The 19068-nt window shown below is 51.9% G+C and overlaps 8 protein-coding genes across 8 annotated transcripts; 5 read left to right on the plus strand and 3 right to left on the minus strand.

Moving 5' to 3' along the window:
* Nucleotides 1-223: 223 nt before the first annotated feature.
* Nucleotides 224-1648, minus strand: N7446_006999 (proline dehydrogenase family protein; the record flags this gene model as incomplete). The annotated part of the gene is made up of 1 exon (XM_058515745.1): nucleotides 224-1648. The coding sequence occupies one exon, from the start codon at nucleotides 1646-1648 to the stop codon at nucleotides 224-226; it is 1425 nt and encodes a 474-aa protein (XP_058372923.1).
* A 1386-nt stretch (nucleotides 1649-3034) lies between these two features.
* On the plus strand, nucleotides 3035-4970 carry N7446_007000 (uncharacterized protein; the record flags this gene model as incomplete). The annotated part of the gene is made up of 6 exons (XM_058515746.1): nucleotides 3035-3254; nucleotides 3307-3459; nucleotides 3517-3529; nucleotides 3584-3693; nucleotides 3748-4550; nucleotides 4608-4970. The coding sequence occupies 6 exons, from the start codon at nucleotides 3035-3037 to the stop codon at nucleotides 4968-4970; spliced, it is 1662 nt and encodes a 553-aa protein (XP_058372924.1).
* Nucleotides 4971-5329: 359 nt separating this feature from the next.
* prnC (delta-1-pyrroline-5-carboxylate dehydrogenase prnC) lies at nucleotides 5330-7478 on the plus strand. The gene is made up of 3 exons (XM_058515747.1): nucleotides 5330-5563; nucleotides 5622-5729; nucleotides 5785-7478. The coding sequence occupies exons 1-3, from the start codon at nucleotides 5423-5425 to the stop codon at nucleotides 7273-7275; spliced, it is 1740 nt and encodes a 579-aa protein (XP_058372925.1). The 5' UTR covers nucleotides 5330-5422; the 3' UTR covers nucleotides 7276-7478.
* Nucleotides 7479-7515: 37 nt separating this feature from the next.
* N7446_007002 (sugar phosphate isomerase/epimerase family protein) lies at nucleotides 7516-8657 on the minus strand (the record flags this gene model as incomplete). The annotated part of the gene is made up of 2 exons (XM_058515748.1): nucleotides 7516-8175; nucleotides 8265-8657. The coding sequence occupies 2 exons, from the start codon at nucleotides 8655-8657 to the stop codon at nucleotides 7516-7518; spliced, it is 1053 nt and encodes a 350-aa protein (XP_058372926.1).
* Nucleotides 8658-9187: 530 nt separating this feature from the next.
* On the plus strand, nucleotides 9188-10741 carry N7446_007003 (6-phosphogluconate dehydrogenase, decarboxylating; the record flags this gene model as incomplete). The annotated part of the gene is made up of 1 exon (XM_058515749.1): nucleotides 9188-10741. One exon carries the CDS (start codon nucleotides 9188-9190, stop codon nucleotides 10739-10741), a length of 1554 nt encoding a protein of 517 aa, XP_058372927.1.
* A 242-nt stretch (nucleotides 10742-10983) lies between these two features.
* N7446_007004 (S-methyl-5-thioadenosine phosphorylase) lies at nucleotides 10984-12240 on the plus strand (the record flags this gene model as incomplete). The annotated part of the gene is made up of 3 exons (XM_058515750.1): nucleotides 10984-11098; nucleotides 11181-11690; nucleotides 11754-12240. The coding sequence occupies 3 exons, from the start codon at nucleotides 10984-10986 to the stop codon at nucleotides 12143-12145; spliced, it is 1017 nt and encodes a 338-aa protein (XP_058372928.1). The 3' UTR covers nucleotides 12146-12240.
* A 552-nt stretch (nucleotides 12241-12792) lies between these two features.
* N7446_007005 (TAPT1 family protein) lies at nucleotides 12793-15918 on the plus strand (the record flags this gene model as incomplete). The annotated part of the gene is made up of 1 exon (XM_058515751.1): nucleotides 12793-15918. The coding sequence occupies one exon, from the start codon at nucleotides 12793-12795 to the stop codon at nucleotides 15916-15918; it is 3126 nt and encodes a 1041-aa protein (XP_058372929.1).
* Nucleotides 15919-16391: 473 nt separating this feature from the next.
* On the minus strand, nucleotides 16392-18871 carry N7446_007006 (uncharacterized protein; the record flags this gene model as incomplete). Its single annotated transcript, XM_058515752.1, has 3 exons — nucleotides 18320-18871; nucleotides 17836-18262; nucleotides 16392-17686 (listed from the first exon to the last, which is right to left on the minus strand). The coding sequence occupies exons 1-3, from the start codon at nucleotides 18377-18379 to the stop codon at nucleotides 16392-16394; spliced, it is 1782 nt and encodes a 593-aa protein (XP_058372930.1). The 5' UTR covers nucleotides 18380-18871.
* Nucleotides 18872-19068: the final 197 nt, after the last annotated feature.

The following is a 19068-nucleotide window of genomic DNA, read 5'->3' on the forward strand; positions in this document are numbered from 1 at the left end:
ATCTCTTTCCTTCGCACGATTCTACTCGATTACAACTTAACCAGACAATTCAATATTGAAGATTGATATCATTGCTCATTATGGAAAATTCTCAAAACCAAAACGCCATTGAGGATGCACCCCAGCTATGCGCAGACATAAAGCACCCCGCGGGGGCTGATGCAAGGAGAGGCTAAAGCACTCTCCAGTTATAACAAGAAATCAGGATAACAAAAACCAGGAATTACTGGCTTCCACCGAAGCCGCAGCGACGCTTCAACTCGGCAATCATAGCGACCTGGGAGTCCTTGGTACGGCCAACAGCCTCAGTGTTCTCGACAGCACGACGGAGCAAGAAGCCCATGCACTCCTTGACGGAGCCCCAAGTCAACAGCTTGAAGACATTGGGAGCATTCATAGGGGTAGCACCGACGGTGGACTCGGCACTCTCAAATCCTTGAAGCAGCTCGCAGCTGACCTCATCGGCCATACCCTGGAGCTGAGCGTAGCTGAGATCGACACCGTAGTCCTCGTTGCGGGTGGCCTGCTCCATGCGCAGAGCATGAGCCTTGCGGACAGACTCGCGGTTGTGGGTGGCGATGATGACGTTGACAGGAGGGAGTTCGGTGGGGGTTTCCTTGGTGGGGGGCTGGAGCATGGAGTTGTACTTGCGAGTGAGGAGAGCCTCGACGACTTCGTCGTAGCAGCGGTCGGTGTCTTCCTTCTCGGCCCAGATGACATGGCGGGGCTCGGTCTTCAGGTAGGCGCCGCGGACCAGCTTGACGCCGAGAGTGTATCCCTCGGCGCGCGCGATCTCGAGGTGCTTGGCCAGAGTGGCGGGGGTGGAGCGAAGGTAGGCCTGGTACGTGCCGTAGAAGATGGCGCGACCGGGGGTTTGCGAGTTGCAGTACTTCTGGTACTTCATGATCCAGGCTTCAATACCGGGCTGCACAGCTTGTTCCTCGGCGTCGACTAGCAGACGCACGCCGCGGGAGATGGCCAGGTCGCAGACACGCTGGATCGACTCGTCCATGAAGTCGGTGGGCATGGTCTGCTTCTGCAGAAGGCGGAGGGCATCGGTACCCATTCCAGTGAACTTAAGAGCAACGAAGTCTCCGGCCTGAGCCATGTCGACGGTGGCCAGAGTTCCATCGAGCCACATTTGGATCTCAGCCAGAGCAGCCTTGGCATCGTAGGCGGCATCGTCATTCTCGCCGACTAAGACCTCACGAGCATATCCGAGCAGAACACCGCGACATCCAAGGTCCTTGATCTTACGGATCGACTCCTGGACTTCGAGCTTGTTCTCGCCTGCGTTGAACTGCTTGTAAATGGTGTGCTTGACCAGCATGTTCAGCAACGGGTTCTTAGCAACATCCCAGAGGGCAGAGCGGGGGTGTGCCAATAGCGAAAGAGTGTAGATGCATGGCTTGAGAAGGAGAGTAGAAGATGAGACAGAGAGCACCAGCAAAGAGCGCAACACAGATGAAAGGGGCAGTTTAGCCAAGGGCGCGGCCAGCGCTTTGCGTGGTTGGGGAGGCGTGGATCGTGAAATGGGGTTCAAGAGACTGGTTGCGGCGACTGACGAGCGGGAGTTATTTGTGCCGCTGACGAATCTCTTAGATTGGGCGGCCGCCTTAAGTGGCCGCATGGAAGATGCAGCTTTCATGGCTGTTTTATGTGAAGCGGGAGTGGTTGATAGCTAGGTAGATGGGGAGGCAACGAAGGTGAAGGTATTCAAGAGATATTTGGTAAGGAAGGAGAAGAGCCACAGTTGAAAGGTGGCTGACTTGTAGATAAGTTATGTACATTTCTTTGGAGCGCATTTGGAGGGCCGGTGGCAACCGCAAGGCACCGGTACGGTAACGGGGACCGGGAGAGCCACTTCAAGATCCTCATGAGGAACATTATGGAGAATACTTCAAGGGTATTGTGCTATCATAGATTTCTATTACTCATAATCTCTTCGAACCGAAAGCCTTGAACGAACCCGGCAAACCGGGCCTTTACCATGGCTTCAGGTACGATCGCGCCAGGAGTTACAATCCAAGCATCCGTGCGAACGCACATCCTCAGACTCGTATTCGTTGCGCTTAACTCATCGATCACAGTGAATATGGTCGGGCCGGGTTGATACTGCACGGACCACCGATAAGCACTGACCGGCCCGGTGCACTTCAGATTCTGCAGGCGCAGTGTCACGCGACTTGGGCCGGCTGGCAGTTCCGTTGTTAGACCGAAGTATGACAAAGAGAAACCTACAATCCCCGGCTTTTTTTGGACTTCCATGCATCTAGTTGAATTAGAATGTGGATAGCCACCTGTTTACCCCAGATATCTGATTCCCCCAGACGATCCCACGTGATACCTTTCAAGGCGCAAGGTTACATCATCAGCCAATCGGAGAAGGCGCTAGTATTCAATTTAAAGTTATTCTCGAAGGACGCTAGAAGGCACTAGTGGCATACCCGCCACCATTCACCCCCAAGAAAGCCATTACACCATAGCATGACAATTCTGGCCGGGGGAGATATGCTATCGGCTAAAATATCGATAGGAAGCTCACCGAGACCAAACTAGACCCGAAAAGCCCATTGTGGGTCTGATTAAGCGGGATCATCACTAGACAACTACTCGTGCGTCCCACAATAGCGCGCTTTTCTATACACATGGCGTGCCTGATGAAGACGTTAATCCGAGACTTGACTATCTAGAGCGAGTTTGCCCCGAGACAACGATCTACCCCCATTGGGACTCCCCCTCTGACCGTTTTTGTCTACTGTACAGTATCAATTTGGGGTCCTGTCCGGGGCGCATGATTATAGATAGTTAATGCGAGATAAACGATTCGGACATTGATTGGTGGGAGGTTATTCTATTTCAGCCTCGCGTATAGTTGCAACAATAAGCTCTGGTACCTAGCATGTACCATTATCTGAGTACTCGCGTCCCGTCTTTCATTGCTTCAAAATTTCCTCTCATTTTTCTCTTCTCGTTCTCCCAGACAAGACTTTCCAACACTAATTTAGTGTCTTGTCAATATAACCTGTCTACAATGGGCGAGCCCTCGCCCCCAGATCTCGAGAAGAGGCCTTACTCCACCTCACACGATGCAGCTCAACCCAAGCCCTTCTACGGCGAAGTGGCCACTTTGCCTCCCTCCGATACTCACCGCGGTCTAAACTCCCGTCACATTCAATTTCTCGCCCTAGGTGGCTGCATTGGAACTGGTCTTTTTGTCGGCAGTGGCCAGACACTGTCCACGGTTGGCCCCGGTGAGCATCTATGTGCGTGAGATGGGTTCGATATCAATCTAACATGTGGCAGCTCCCTTACTCATGGGATATATTGCTATGTCCACAATTGTGTATTTTGTTATGAATATGCTAGGTGAAATGACCACCTACCTCCCCGTGCCGGGTGTTTCTGTGCCTTACTTCATTACTCGTTTTACGGAGCCCAGTTTGGGATTTGCTGTTGGTATGTTTTAACTCGGCTCAAGTGATCGCTCAAGGAGATGCTAACTCCTACGTTTAGGATGGAACTATTGGTAACTACTTCATCTTTGCGTCTGTGTACAACACAAAGCTGATCAATGTTACAGGTATTCATTCTCTGTGCTTTTAGCATCAGAGGTCACCGCCGCAAGTCTAGTGATTGAGTATTGGCCGTCTCCTGTCAGTATAGGAGTATGGATAGCAGTTATCCTCGTCGGTAAGGACTCACTACTTTGATCGTGTACATCTACATCCTCTAACCAATAATCAGTCATTCTTATCCTCAACATCGTGGCTGTCTCCTGGTACGGCGAAGCCGAATTCTGGTTCGCATCCTTGAAAATTATCGCCATTATTGGCCTCATCATCCTTGGTGTTGTACTGTTCTTCGGCGGAGGCCCAAAGCACGACCGAGTAGGGTTTAGATACTGGAGAACCCCCGGCGCCTTCGCAAAACCATATCTTGTCCCTAACCGCAACAGCAGTCGATTCCTGGCATTCTGGACAGCATTGATCAAATCTGGATTCTCGTTTATTTTCTCCCCGGAATTGATCACCACCGCGGCAGGAGAGGCCACCTCGCCCCGTCGCAATATTCCCAAAGCTACCAACCGTTTCATTTACCGACTGTTTGCTTTCTACGTCCTCGGATCCCTGGTTATTGGTATTATGGTGGCGTACAATGACAAGAACCTGCTGCAGGGAGTTGCTAGCGGTGGATCAGGCGCTGGCGCCAGTCCCTTTGTGATTGGTATCCAAAATGCCGGAATTGAGGGATTGAACCATGTTATTAATGCTGCGATTCTTATCTCGGCCTTTTCATCGGGCAATTCATGGGTGTACGCTGGATCTAGAACGCTGTACTCGCTGGCGCGTGAGGGACAGGCTCCGAAGATCTTCACTAAATGCACTAAGAACGGTGTTCCCTACTATGCAGTACTCGTCACTTGGGCGATTGGCCTGCTTTCTTTCCTCAACCTTTCCAGCTCGGGATCGCAGGTGTTCTACTGGTTGACCAACATCACCACGGTTGGTGGTTTCATCTCTTGGGTTTTTGTCGGAGTTGCATACCTGGTACGGAATCCCCGTTGATAGTAGCATACGGAATCACATTACTAACGTTTTGTCTAGCGATTCCGCAGTGCTTTGAGTTTCCACGGCCTGCTCGAGTCCCGGCCCTTCAAGACTCCCTTGCAGCCATACGGCGCTTATTATGCCATGTTGCTTGTGTCCCTGCTGGCCATCACGAATGGCTATGCAGTATTTTTCCCTGGACAGTTTACTGCGGCCAGTTTCCTAGTCTCCTATATTGTCTTTGTGATCTTTTTCATCTTGTACTTCTGTCATAAGCTGTGGTACAAGACTCCATGGATGACAAAGGCGTCAGATATTGATATCTTCACTGGAAAAGAAGAGATTGACCGATTGACTGAGGAGGAAATTGAGCCAATCCCACGCAACTGGTTGGAGAAGATTTGGTGGTGGATTGCATAGATCTGAGATATCAAAGATCTTGGTGGGTCTTAAGTGGGGAACTGGAATAAATATGAGATAGCCTGATATAGGCCCAATAATCTTATCTTTCTTCATGTATCTTTGTACAATCTTTCTATCTTTGCTTTGCGGGGGTATAATCCCTTGACTAATTGTATACAGTTGTAATGTCGAATGTGTCTGCTTGATTGTTTTCCCGGCACTGACTCTACGTCAATTCCGGCCCGGTTGTGCCACCCGGGACGCTTGCCGGCCCCATCTGATTGGCCGGAATATTCAATGCCCCACCGGACTCTGGTTGGAGCTATGAGGTGCAGGGGAGACCGGTAGTAGCCGGCCTACATCATACCCCGCGTGGACTTTTCTTCTCCAACTCAGCTCTTTTCTTCTCTCTTTTTAACATCTTTGAGCTCGGAATATTTGCAATCTTCATCTATTCCAAAAAAGCAATCATGATGCAATCTGCTGTTCTGCGCGCCCGCGCGCCCGTTTCGCGCGTGCAATCGCTCGCATGCCGCATTCCAAGCTCCAGCTCGCGTGCTATGGGCACCTATGCCACTTTCAAGGTTCCCCAGATCAACAATGAGCCTAATGTGAGCTCCATCTTCAAAGAAATTACTTGGATGCCGCCTCTGACAATCTAATGTTTAGAAACACTATATTCCCGGTTCTCCCGATCGCAAGGGCCTTGAGGACGCATTGGCCTCATACAAGTCCAAGGCGCCTTTAAATGTTCCTTTGGTCGTTGCTGGCAAGGAGGTAAGCATTGGCTCTGTATGTTGAAGAAAAACAACAGTCCTAACATGGGGTCCAGATCAAGAGCTCTCAGACTTTCACCCAGACTAACCCCGCTTCCCACGCCCCTCTGGCAACGTACTCGAATGCCTCCAAGGCCGACGTCCAGTCTGCCATCGACTCTGCTCTCGCAGCTCGCAAGTCCTGGGCTAATACCCCCTTCGCCGAGCGTGCCAGCATCTTCCTCAAGGCCGCTGATTTGATCGCGACCAAGTACCGCTACGATATTATGGCCTTGACCATGCACGGACAGGGAAAGAACGCTTGGCAGGCTGAGATTGACTCCGCTGCTGAGCTCTGCGACTTCTTCCGATTCGGTGTCAAGTATGCCGAGGAGCTCTACGCCCAGCAGCCCGCTCACCACGCTCCCGGCGTGTGGAACCGTCTTGAGTACCGCCCTCTCGAGGGTTTCGTCTACGCCATCAGCCCCTTCAACTTCACTGCCATTGGTGGTAACCTTGCTGGTGCCCCTGCTCTGATGGGTAACGTCGTCATCTGGAAGCCCTCGCCCTCAGCCATTGCCTCCAACTGGCTCGTTCACCAGATCCTCCTCGAGGCTGGTCTCCCCAAGGATGTCATCCAGTTTGTTCCCGGTGAGGCCGAGGAGGTCACCAGCACTGTCCTTAACAGCCGCGAATTCGCTGCTCTCCATTTCACCGGTAGCACCGACGTCTTCCGTATGCTCTACGGCAAGATCTCCCAGGGTGTGGCGGACGGCAAGTACCGTAGCTACCCTCGTATTGTTGGCGAGACCGGTGGCAAGAACTTCCACTTGGTCCACAAGTCGGCCGATGTGCGTAACGCCGCAGTCCAGACCGTCCGCGGTGCCTTCGAGTTCCAGGGCCAGAAGTGCAGCGCCACTTCCCGCGCCTACATCGCCTCGTCCATTGCGGAGGACTTCGTCCAGCAGGTTGTCGCTGAGGTGCAGAAGATCCAGATCGGTGAGCCCTCCGAGTTCACCAACTTCTGCGGCCCCGTCATCCACGAGGGCTCCTTCAACAAGCTGGCTGGCGTCATCGATGAGGCCAAGAACGACCCCGAGCTCGAGCTCCTGGTTGGTGGATCTTACGACTCCTCCAAGGGCTGGTACATCCAGCCTACAGTCTACCGCACCTCCAACCCGGACCACCCTCTCCTGTCCCGTGAGCTCTTCGGTCCCGTCCTGGTTTTGCACTCCTACAACGACGCCACCGAGGCCGACTTCACCAAGATTTGTGACAAGATCGACACCACTGGTAACTACGGTCTGACCGGATCCGTCTTCGCTCAGGACCGTGAGGCCATCCAGGTTGCCGACGAGGCTCTCCGCAATGCTGCCGGTAACTTCTACATCAACTGCAAGAGCACCGGTGCCGTTGTCGGCCAGCAGCCCTTCGGTGGTGCCCGTGCCAGTGGTACCAATGACAAGGCTGGCAGTGCCAACCTCATGTCTCGCTTCGTCAGCTTGCGCTCCATCAAGGAGGAGTATGTTCCCACATACACCGTTGCCTACCCCAGCAACGCCAACTAAAGGAGTGGATCCCACGCTTTTCAGTTGACATCGCATGCTTTATGATCTCATTGGCGTCAATCTTGCATCCCACCCGGCGTTCTTTCAAATTGTCTCTACAAGATTCCAAGGAATCTCAAATGTATCCATGTCTCTAAGACACCATTCCATGTATCAATTATTACCAGTTAAAACAAAATCAGAGTATATCGTTCCATTCCACCCAAACACCCAGCCCACACACACTCTCTCTTTACCCCCTCAATCCGTAGCACAATTCTTTAAAAAAGCCTGCATACTTTTCATAGCCTTATTAGCAAACGAGCCCATATCATACTTCTTCCCAGTGCCCTGCGGCCCACTATCAAAAATCTCCATAGAAAACCACCCCCGGAACCCAGTCCTCAAAACAGCCCTAGCAACATCCTCAATAGGCAAATACCCGCCGCTATACGGCATAGGCCGATAATCATGACTCCACCGACCCTTCGCTCTCAATCCACCAACAGTCTTATCGTCCAATGGCGGCGAAACCTTATACGCATCCGAGATCTGCAGCAGATAGATCTTATCCGCGGGCAAGGTCCGGGCGAGCTCATCCAAGCTCGCGTCAAACCGCTTCTTCAGCTCGGATTTTGATACATCTTCCATTATCCCTGAGGACGTAGTCGGGTCGCCCCATTCGCTGCCTGCTTTTTGGAATGTGTCGAGGCATAGACCGCAGTTTGGGCGGTCGACCGCTTGCACGATTTCCCATACGCTTTTCCAGTCTGGGGCGTGGGTGGACCAGCACCAGTTTTCGTAGGCGAGGCGGTAATTGCGTTTTGAGAGGATGTCCGAGAGGGTGCGGAGGTCGGAGATTATTTCTTCTTTGTTGCATTTGAAGTTGGGGTGTTCTTTGGGTGTATCTGTTGCTCCGACCTGTTTAAGATTTAAGATTTATTAGTCTGCATCCTTCAACTTTCTTGCCGGTGATACTCTATAACTTGAAAATAGGTGGTTATGTTTACCTGTAACAAATCTGTCCCGACAACATCCATAATCTCCATCCAGCCTGTCGCACGGGCAAACGCCTCTTCCCGCTCTACCGCACCCTTACTCCAACCCTCGAAGTTCGAGAATGGCTGCAGCATCATGATTGATAGCCTGTTTGCTTTGCATAGCTTGCGGATCTCGCCTGCTACTGGGAGTAACTCGGGGTAGTTGTTCGGGGCGACTTGGCGGCCGAGGAATTGGGTGGCATATTCTAGGATGTCGGGGAAGGATAGCTCGATCGCTATGAAGCCGGCGGCGCTGATGGCTTCAAGTCTGCGAGGGAGTGTATGGGTAGGACTGCAACCGATTGAGCATGAGGCGTAGGAGAGAGGGATATTTTGGAGGCTGTCAAAGGTGATTTGGGACATTTTTTTTGTTTCTTTTGTGTGTTGATCTATTCGGCGAATTGATTTGAGGGTGCTCAAGATGCCAGTGATCATCCTCAGAAATCGAAGTTACTACCATTAGATAGATTTGCCTTGACCTATCTCTTTTTTGCCTTGCATGCTTCACTGGGTGTTCATCGTGATCCAATGTTGTTCTTTTGTGGCTTGTAACGTCAGATCCATGTCATATCAGAACGACATCTACTTCAATTGGGTATTTCCAAGCATTGTAGTCACCTCTTTTTGCCTGTCGTTGGGCGTTATACCGCCGTGGGCGAAATGAAGGCAATACTGTGTGGTAACTACTATCTGTGGCGTATCTGACTACAAGTTGACGATATCCCGGAACAGAGCCCCGTTGCCACAACGCATTTGTTCAAGAAGAGCCAAAGTAGAGCTAGATATTTTTGAAGAATTCTATTTCGCTTGTATAAACGTTGATCCTTACCCAGGAAATATTCAAAAAAAAATATAGCATCTACACGCAAGAACAATCATCACACCTAGCCACAATGCCGCCTGCCAGCTCCCACAAGGGCATCAAAAGTATCGGCGTTGTCGGAGCCGGCAACATGGGCTCCATGATGACCCTCCGCTTCGCCGAGCTAGGCCTTGAAGTCTCAGTATGGGATGTTGTGAAAAAGAACGTCGACCAAGTCATGGACTACGCAAAGAGAGACCACAACATAAAAGGCAAAGTCCAGGGCTTCTACGACATCAATGAATTCACCAAGAGCCTCGAGGGCAAGTCTGACCGGAAGCTGTTCATGTTCTCTATCACCCACGGTTCACCTGCAGATGAAGTTCTTCAGATGATCAAGCCCGATCTCACACACGGTGATATCATCCTCGACGGCGGAAATGAGAATTACCGCAGAACCGAGCGTCGTCAGAGAGAGTGCGAGGCTATTGGCGTCACCTGGATTGGAATGGGTGTTTCAGGTGGATATCAATCTGCTCGACGGGGACCGAGTTTGTCCCCTGGTGGTGATGCCAAGGCACTTGAGCTTGTCATGCCTTTCTTGGAGTCGTACGCTGCGAAGGATCCGAAGACTGGTATGCCGTGCGTAAAGCGGATGGGACCCGGTGGCTCTGGGCATTTCATCAAGATGGTCCACAATGGAATTGAGGGTGGAATGCTCTCTACTCTTGCGGAAGCTTGGTCTTACATGCATGATGGACTTGGCATGGAGCATAGCAAGATTGGAGATGTGTTCGCCAAGTGGAATTCGTCTGGTGAATTGCGAAACAACTTCCTCGTTCATATTGGCGACAAGATTCTTCATACTAGGAGAACTGCGCAGGGCGACTACAAGGGTGAAGGTGCCAGTCGTGACGATGGATATGTGATCGACGATGTGCTTGACAAGGTTGTTCAGGATGATGACAACACTGAAGGTACACCACTTTGGTGTCTTATGGAGTCTGCTTCTCGTCATGTATCCTGTCCCACACTAGCGGCTGCTCATTACCTGCGGATCTCCAGTGGCAATCGACTGGAAAGAGTGCGTGCTGCCAAGAAGTTAGAGATGCCCATGCCGAAACCAATTGAGGGAACACGTGATCATACCGAAATCATTGAGAACCTGCGCCAAGCTGTGTACTGTTCCTTCCTGGCGTCGTTCTGTCAGGGCCTGGAGTTGATTTCTCGTGCTTCAATTGACGAGGGTTGGAACGTCAAGTTGGGAGACTGTCTCCAGATCTGGCGTGCTGGGTGTATCATCCAGTCTGACCACATTGCGGATCTACTGCAGCCAGCGCTTGCAGCTAACAATGAACTCACGAATGCCAAGTTTGTTGATTCTGTTGCGCATGAGTTGCACCAGAGCTTCCGTGGTTTGAAGGAAATTGTTATGGAAGGAACATATTCTGATCAGTATATTCCGGCGCTTTCGGCGACCTTGGAGTATCTCAAGTATGAGGGTGGATTGTGTCTGCCAACCAAGTTCATGGAGGCTCAGATGGATTACTTTGGTGCTCACAGTTACAACAAGCCAGGTATTCCAGGTGAGGATCCCGGCCCTGTTCATAAGGGTCCTCATCATTATGAGTGGCTGCCGGCGTGAATCATGTGTGCATACCAAATTGTATTTACTCCAGAATGTTTATATTTCCTTCATCTGTTCAACTAATCCTCCAAGTATGTTGATCCCCCCTCCCCCCGATCAACCAACAGTAGATCAGATTTATATAGATCACAGACCCAAAGTGGCAAATGACAGCCTCAGGAACCCGCTGCACGTGGGTCGACTCCCAACCAATCGGAGACGGAGATTTGCCCGCAACATCTGAAAATTGATGGCGCAAGATGCGCAGGCTCTCAGTCTTTCGCTCCTTCTCTTCTATCTCCAAACCATTCATCCGAATTGAATCTGCGAAGCAGCTAGCCCGCAGGATGGCTTCTCTCCCCAACACCTACGAGGGTACGTAAACAGCCTCCTTCAGAAATTCTCCCTACCCCTCACCACCCCACCTTGCCAAAGCTGACGATTGCAAATCTGACAGGCTCTGTCGCAATCGCTGTCATCGGCGGAACTGGCCTGCGCGAGCTCCCCGGCTTCACCCAGGTTGCCTCACTGTCCGTCTCAACCCCCTGGGGCAACCCCTCCTCGCCCATCACCATCCTGCACCACGAGTGCAAGCACAATGGCAAGGTCGTCGCCGTCGCCTTCCTGAGCCGCCACGGCGCCCACCACCAGATCGCTCCCCATGAGGTTCCCGCCCGCGCCAACATCGCCGCTTTGCGCTCCATTGGTGTCCGTAGCATTGTTGCTTTCTCCGCTGTTGGCAGTCTCCAGGAGGAGATCAAGCCCCGCGATTTTGTCATTCCTGACCAGGTCATTGACCGCACTAAGGGTGTTCGTCCATGGACTTTCTTCGAGGGTGGTGTTGTCGCTCACGTTCCCTTCGGTGACCCCTTCGATGAGGGTATGGCCAAGGTGGTTCGCGAGTGCGGACACAGCCTTGAGGGTGACGGTGTTGTCCTGCACGACCGCGGCACTCTGGTCTGCATGGGTATGTTGTTCCCGCCCTGTTGATTAGATATCAGTACCACTAACCATTTTTTGCTTTTTATAGAGGGCCCTCAGTTCTCCACTCGCGCTGAGAGCAAGATGTACCGCTCATGGGGCGGCAGTGTAATCAACATGTCCGCTCTTCCCGAGGCCAAGCTCGCCCGCGAGGCTGAGATCGCCTATCAGATGATCTGCATGTCCACCGACTACGACTGCTGGCACGACTCCGCCGACGTGACTGTCGAGATGGTCATGGGTAACATGAAGTCCAACGCTGAGAACGCCCGCCGTTTTGTCACTTCTGTTCTTGACGCCCTGGCTAGCGACGAACACGCCGATTTGGTCAACGCCAAGCATTTGGCTGGTGGTATCAAGTTCGGTGTCAGCACTCCCCAGGCCCACTGGAGCCCGGAGGCTAAGAAGAAGCTGGACTGGCTTTTCCCTGGATACTTCTAGATTTAGAGATTTTTCGTGCTGCGGCATGGTATATTTATGATTGCATTTATGCATTGTAGTTATGGCATAGATATGATTGAATAACGAGTCTTGAGATTTGATTACATATAGCTGCGAGGACTAGTTCCAAGGGCTGTCTGTAGTACTATTTATTTCTAAAAGCCAGCCGAGGTCTAAAAGCCGTGTGGAATACGGCTACGAATCTCATGTCCATTGTATTTTTGGCACATGCCCATCTCTACAATGGGCGCTATAGTCACAGTTCCTACTTTGGACTAGCAGGCACGTGATCTCACTTCTGCCTGAGGCGGTGATAACGGTGCGGCGACCTGCCAGATAATCCGCCTTATCTTCCCCCAGACCCGAACATTGACAAGGGTTCGGAACAACCCTGATCGACAACCCTTTCCGATAATGCAAGCTGCACAAGCTCCTGCACCAGAACGGTAAACCACACTACAGCGATCGACAGCTCGATCTCTTTGAACTCCCGTTCAAACAAAGCTCGACCAACCTGGGACCCTGACCGAACACGAATGATGCGTATAGGACATTCTTGTTCACTGTTGGTATGAGACGTGATACCCAGAGCTTGTCGACATCTTGAATCCGCCATTGGTTTGTTGCAAGAACTTGAAGGGGGCAAAATGAGTCCAACCGCGGAAAGCGAAGCTGTGTCAGGCCAGCGGAAGATGACGGAGAATGGCGTGGAAAGGCGGACGAACGGAAACACGAAGGCCGAGACACACCTGAGCTCCCGTGACCTAGAGAACGAACGGAATGAGACGGGCGCTTCGACAACATCGTTCAACGGCGTGCCTGGCGAACGCCGAATCGATCGTGACAATGGGATAAAGGAGCGACGGACATACCATGCGAACGGTCATTCCGAACGACGCTTTTCCGGTGCGCAAAAGATGGCAGATTCTGGATCGCCGGAGCAGGGCCTCGGTATCCTTGTTGAACAGTCGCCCGATGACGGGAAGGCCCCTGGTCGATTATCCGTCGTCGATGTCTACGATGGACCACAAACCAAGGCCATCCTAGCTGAGCTGTCTGATGACCTGCAAAACAGACCATCCGATGATAAAGACAAAGTCATGAAGTTGTCTCCTGAGAAGATTCAGGAACTGACATCTTCGCCAGAGTCGATACCCTACCGTCCTGCAGCACCGGAAACGAACACTGGTCGACGAGTGGTGTCCGACAACCCCCATGGGAACAACTCCTTCGCGCGATCTGAAATACCAGAATTTGTACTTCAATCTCTTGGCGAGAAACAAACTTCCTCTGACGGGCTGCTAAAACATCGGCCTACCGAAGACCTGCTAGTAGATGCCTCTGCGCCAGCGAGTCCGGTCTTCCCACGGAACATTCAGAACCCACCTGTGCGCAATCGCCCGCACCCATCACGGACGGTTTCAACCCCTAGCTCTTCGCGCCGTCAACCTCCTTCCACACCCAACAACGATAGGCTGGCCCACACATGGGCATCACGTTCGAAACAGGATAAACTCGCGCCGGATCGCGACCTGAAGAGCCACCTCATTGCATCACCTCAGATCACCGAAAAACCTTTGTCTCCGACCGTGCCATCGTCCATTCCGTTGCCTCCAGTTTCGCTGCCAACGTATCTTCAACTTGAGCTTGCATCTGGCCGGCCTTCGCCATTATACATTCATCGCCCTGCATCGAACGAGTTTCCATATGAATCATCCCGTGTGAAGATCGAGAGGCTCATGAACTTCCTCATGCTCCCTCCGATGTTGGAGCAGGTGCTTTGCTTTGGAACTTTGGCCTGTCTTGATGCATGGCTGTACTCCTTCACAATCATGCCTTTGCGCTTCATCAAGGCTGTCTATATTCTTGTTGAGTCATGGATCATGAACCTGGTCGCTGAGATCCGGTTCATTTGGAAGTTCGTCCTCAGTGGAATTGGACGAGTCTGGCGCAGAAGGAACCTAGCTTCCAAAGAAGAGCAGCCCGAAAGACGCGGAAGTGAACCGGACGCCACCCCTCGCTTGCCTCCAGGCTCTTCTGCGGGACCAGAAGCGACAGCCACAGCCACAGATAGAGACCCTCGGCAGCTCCAAGCAGAGCCGAAAAAGAAACATCGCACCTCTGAATCCCGCAGGCTTAATCACAGACGAAAGAAGTCTATGCCGTCCGCGCTGCTTCCTGATGACAAAGCCGATATTCTGACAGGCTTGCTTATGATAGCCACATGCTGTGTTCTGATGTACTTTGACGCCAGTCGAATGTACCACTGGATTCGTGGACAAGCTGCTATTAAGCTCTACGTGATCTACAACGTGTTGGAGGTCAGCGACAGACTCCTTGCTGCGATAGGTCAGGATGTCCTTGAGTGTCTCTTCTCGCGGGAGGCTCTCGAGCGCCGTCCTGATGGCCGAAGCAAGGTTATTCGTCCATTCTGGCTGTTCCTCTTGGCATTGGTTTACACAGTATCACATGCCACATCACTGTTCTACCAGGTTATGACGCTCAACGTCGCTGTGAACTCGTATTCCAACGCCTTGATCACGCTGCTGCTGTCGAACCAGTTTGTCGAGATCAAATCTACCGTCTTCCGGAAGTTCGAGAAAGAGAATCTCTTCCAGCTTACTTGTGCAGATGTCGTGGAACGATTCCAACTATGGCTGATGCTTACTATCATCGCTTCACGTAATATCGTGGAGACGGGCGCCTTCAATTTCGTCGGAAGCTTTGGTCTTGGATCTAGTCTACCTGGTCAGCCTTCCACAAGTACCAACAGCACACCTTTGTCTACGCCTCCGCGTACTGCGTCCTCCATCTTGCCTCAAGCGTTCACATTCTTCCCTTCCTCGATCTTGTCCTCACTAAACAGCGTGAACTCCTTCATCCCAACCTTGGCACAGGTACTTGGTCCATTCTTGGTCGTGCTAGGCTCCGAAATGCTGGTGGATTGGTTAAAACACGCCTACATCAACAAGTTCAACAACAACCGACCCGCCATCTACGGTCGTTTCCTGGACGTCCTAGCGAAAGACTACTACACCAACGCCTTCGGCGAACAAAATCTCACCCGCCGCATCGGTCTGCCAGTCATCCCTCTGTCCTGCCTCTTCTTCAGAGTCTCAGTACAGACCTATCAAATGTTCCTAGCGGCCCTCCTCCCCCAACACCCCTCCTCAACAGCAATGGAAGCAACATCCCTCTCATCAATCCACGACCACTACGCCCCATCCCCTGTCCCATCAGCACCCCCAATAACACTCGCAACCCTTTTCCCTGCCTCAGCCGCCCACGTCAGCGCCTTCTTCCGAACCCTCCTCGAAAACGCAATCCCGTCTCCGGCACAATCAGTCCACATCTTCACTGCCGTCCTCCTGCTAACCGGATTCGTCGTCCTGCTCATTCTCAAACTCCTCTTGGGAATGGTCCTGCTCGCCTTTGCGCGCTCGCGCTATAGGAAGATTAAGGGTCTCGAAGCTGAATCTAATAAACACTCCTCCCACTCCTCCCACCACCATACCGGAAATGAACAACCAGCTGCAACCCGCGCCCGCGAATTCTCTGTCGAGGGTAGCCAGCGCGTTGGGGGATGGGGGATGGTTGAAGTGGGTGAGGAGAAGCGCCGGTTGATTTATGCCGATGATCCTGATGGGTTGCGCCGTCTGAAAGAAAAGGAGGAGAAGAAGGAGAAGGAGGAGAAGGACAAGATTGATAAAGATGGGGAGCTTAATATCGATCATGTACAGCGATATGAGATGATTGCGAAGAAGATTTGGTGATGGCTGTTTGTTTGGTGATGGATCCTGGACTTGGGTTGTTTTCCTTGGACGTGCATTTAATCTTTGGACATCTGGGATGTCTGTTGTATAGATGTGTATAATATCAGGATTTTCATTAATTTGCAGTACACGTGTTTCGTATATAAGGTAGACACCGTATGATGATCTACAGGGACTAATAGCGATTTCTGGATCTACCCTACTTCATAGAACCAAGCCAAACAAGTGGATAAGAGATAAAGATCAATCAATTCATATCATAGGAACAAAGCTGAAAAAAAGGATATCAGGTGAAAGGGTATGTACAGAATCCCGAGTCATAAGTATAAACAAGTGATCCAGTCATCAAGAGCCAGCTCTCTAGTTTTTCATCATAGCAAAAAAAAAAAAAAAAGAAAAGTCCCCCGTAGCGGCACGGCTACAAAGGTTTTACAAAACGCGAACCATCTCAATACTGATGAGTATTGGATCGGTTAAAGAATGTCCAGGCGGAGCCCGGTGCATAGCAGACGGCGACGCAGTGTTCGCCCGGTTGAAGTTATACCCAGCAAGCGCGGGAGGCCTCTGAGCGCGATTCTGGGGCTGGGGGTTTGGGTAGGCATTGGCGGGTTAAAGGCTGCGTAGCCTCCGTTTTGGGGTGCAGGGGTTGTCGAGGTCATGGGCGTGTATGTCCGTGGCGGAGGCTGGACGGGTGTCTGTGTTTGGGGTGGTGGTGTTGGACGGTAGCTTGCCGGAGTCATGGATCGTCCGTATGGAGCGGGTGTTGCGCCGGTGCTGGCTGGCGTATATGATCGTGCGGAGTATGGATCCTGCGCGTAGTAGGGCGACTCGTGCGCTTCGTAGTTGTCTTCGGCGTAGATGTCTCGTGACGGACCGTAGGGGTCGTAGTGCGCGGGTGTGTGCGAGCGATGGAAGTAATCGTCTGACTGGGCGGCGTCCGGTGAGGTGTAGTCTGGTGCTGGGGTGAACGTCGTCTGGTATGGGCGAGAGTGGGATGTGTTCAGTCTTGGTGGGACATTGGATGGTAATGGGGGTACTGGGGGAGCCGGTGAGTTTTGCCGGTCGAGGGGACTGTAACCCATTGTTGCTGCGTTGCCTGTCAGGGAAGCTGATTCCGACATCGCCGAGGACTGGGTGGTGGTTCGGACCAGGGGCGGTTTGGTGTCGAAGTCCAAGTTTGGCAGTGTTGGGTTATGTTCCGGGGTTGCTGCCGAGTTCGATCGGGTATAAGGCGGCAAGGTTGTTGCAGTGGTGCTCCGCGACAGAGTAGTCACAGAGAAGGCGGGTGCCTTGTCGCCAGCTATAGACGGCAGAGTCGGTTTCGAATCGGAGCTCACCAGACTGGGCTGGGTAGGGGTCCGGTTCTGCAATTTGAGTCCCTTTGCCAGTGCCTTGTTGTTCTTGCGGTGCACGATACGCTTCAGACGCTGACCAACCTTGCGGCGGCAGTATGTTGAAAGAGTGCCGTCCTCGGCTGGGATATGATGGAACAGGAAGATCAGGTAGAGTACGATTGCCGAGATCAATTTCAGGACGGAGAGCACCCAGATGACCAGTGTGAACAGCATACCGAACAGGACCACAGCCTGAAGGTTGTTGTCTTCAGCTAGGATCTTGACATTGTTGAAGAATTGTGAGGCCCCAGAGCTGCCATCATCCTGTGCTGCGTTTTTGCCGCCAGGGAGAAGATCCATCTGCATGACCGAGTATAGTGTGATAGCATTGATGACTTGACGTGGACCATCTGCAAAGACCGTGTTCATCCAGACTAAAGATTTGGTCAGAATTTCAAACTTCAGGGTGTATTGTTTCCCGAGATCATAAGGCGCACGGAACATGCAACATGCGAAGAAATGAAACGAAAGTATGTAGCCACAAAGTGCGAGAAGAATGGTACGAAACAAGAAGTAGACTCACATTGAAAAGAAAAGTGCGCATAGAGAGCAACATATTCAGCTGCCTTCCTATCCTTGGTCAATTCCGCAAAGACAAGGAATCTCCTCCATCCACGACCTTGCTTGCCAAGCCGGAAACTCTGTATACGAACGGCAAGCGGGTCAAGGAAACTGCGAGTAATACTACCGGAGCGCATAGCCCGAACGGCGTGGATCCATCGGTAGACCAAGATAACGAACGAAGCGATAATGCACGCGGCAAAGATCCATCGCGAGATATGGAACGGAATGGCGGGCTCAACTCGGCCAGCCCATCGCGAGAAGGCGAGCAGGTTGACTGCAGTGAAGACGTCGACACCGTAAACGGCGAGAGATATAATAAGGAATACCCATAGGAAGAAGTACGAGAAGGGAGTCCAGCAAGACTCAGATTTGAAGTCGTCGAGGTTCTGGGCGCATGTCAGTATATCGAGTCCAATCAGCGATGTTTTTCTTTGTGAACTTACCACATAGTCCCACTTCTCCTCCATTGCGGCAGCTTTCTCGCGGTCTCCGGAGCAAAACATCGCGGAGTAGACCTGGTCCTGCCAGGGAGCGATCAGGCGTCAGACGAATGGCGGGATCGCGGAAGCTGAGAAGTCGACTTCCTCGGACCAGCCGGGCAAAGTCGTAATCAGTGTCAAAATGAGGCGTGTGAGGGAAGTATCGCACGAGGTCGAGCTGGGCGAAAAGAGTGACGGAGCGGTCGAGAGTGATTTCTTAACCGCGCGAACGGCGCATAACTGTGCGAGGCCAGGGCGATATGTTAGAAGTCGAGGGCAAGGCTGTACGTGTCAATGAGCGCCTATGTTTCAGTGGTGCATTGAGTTCAATGCACATTGAGAGCCAAGATCGGCGGATCCCTTTGTTGCCAAGAAAGGGGGAGGCGGGAGGTCAAGTGCCCGAGTGTGGAGAAAGAATGTCTGGTACGTAATTAAACCACTGGAATGATTGAATGAATGGAATCACCAGGGCTGTCAAAAGAATGGAGGTTGGAAAGGGGAGAAAGACGAAACAGGGAGTTCGGCAGGGGTGGAGAGGCGCGATAATGCACTTTAGGGCTGACGGCTTGGCTTTCAATCGCCTAATAATCTTGGCCTAATGGTCTTTTGTTCCCTTCTATTTGACTCTATTTTAGAATATCCAATTGATGTTTCTTTTTGTTTTTTTCCCCTTTTTTCTTGAGACTACAACCTATTCATATTTACCCTGCCTT

The sequence above is a fragment of the Penicillium canescens genome, assembly GCF_028828765.1.
Source record: "Penicillium canescens strain IBT 15451 chromosome Unknown utg000004l_segment0_segment0, whole genome shotgun sequence".
NCBI classification, from domain to species: Eukaryota; Fungi; Ascomycota; class Eurotiomycetes; order Eurotiales; family Aspergillaceae; genus Penicillium; species Penicillium canescens.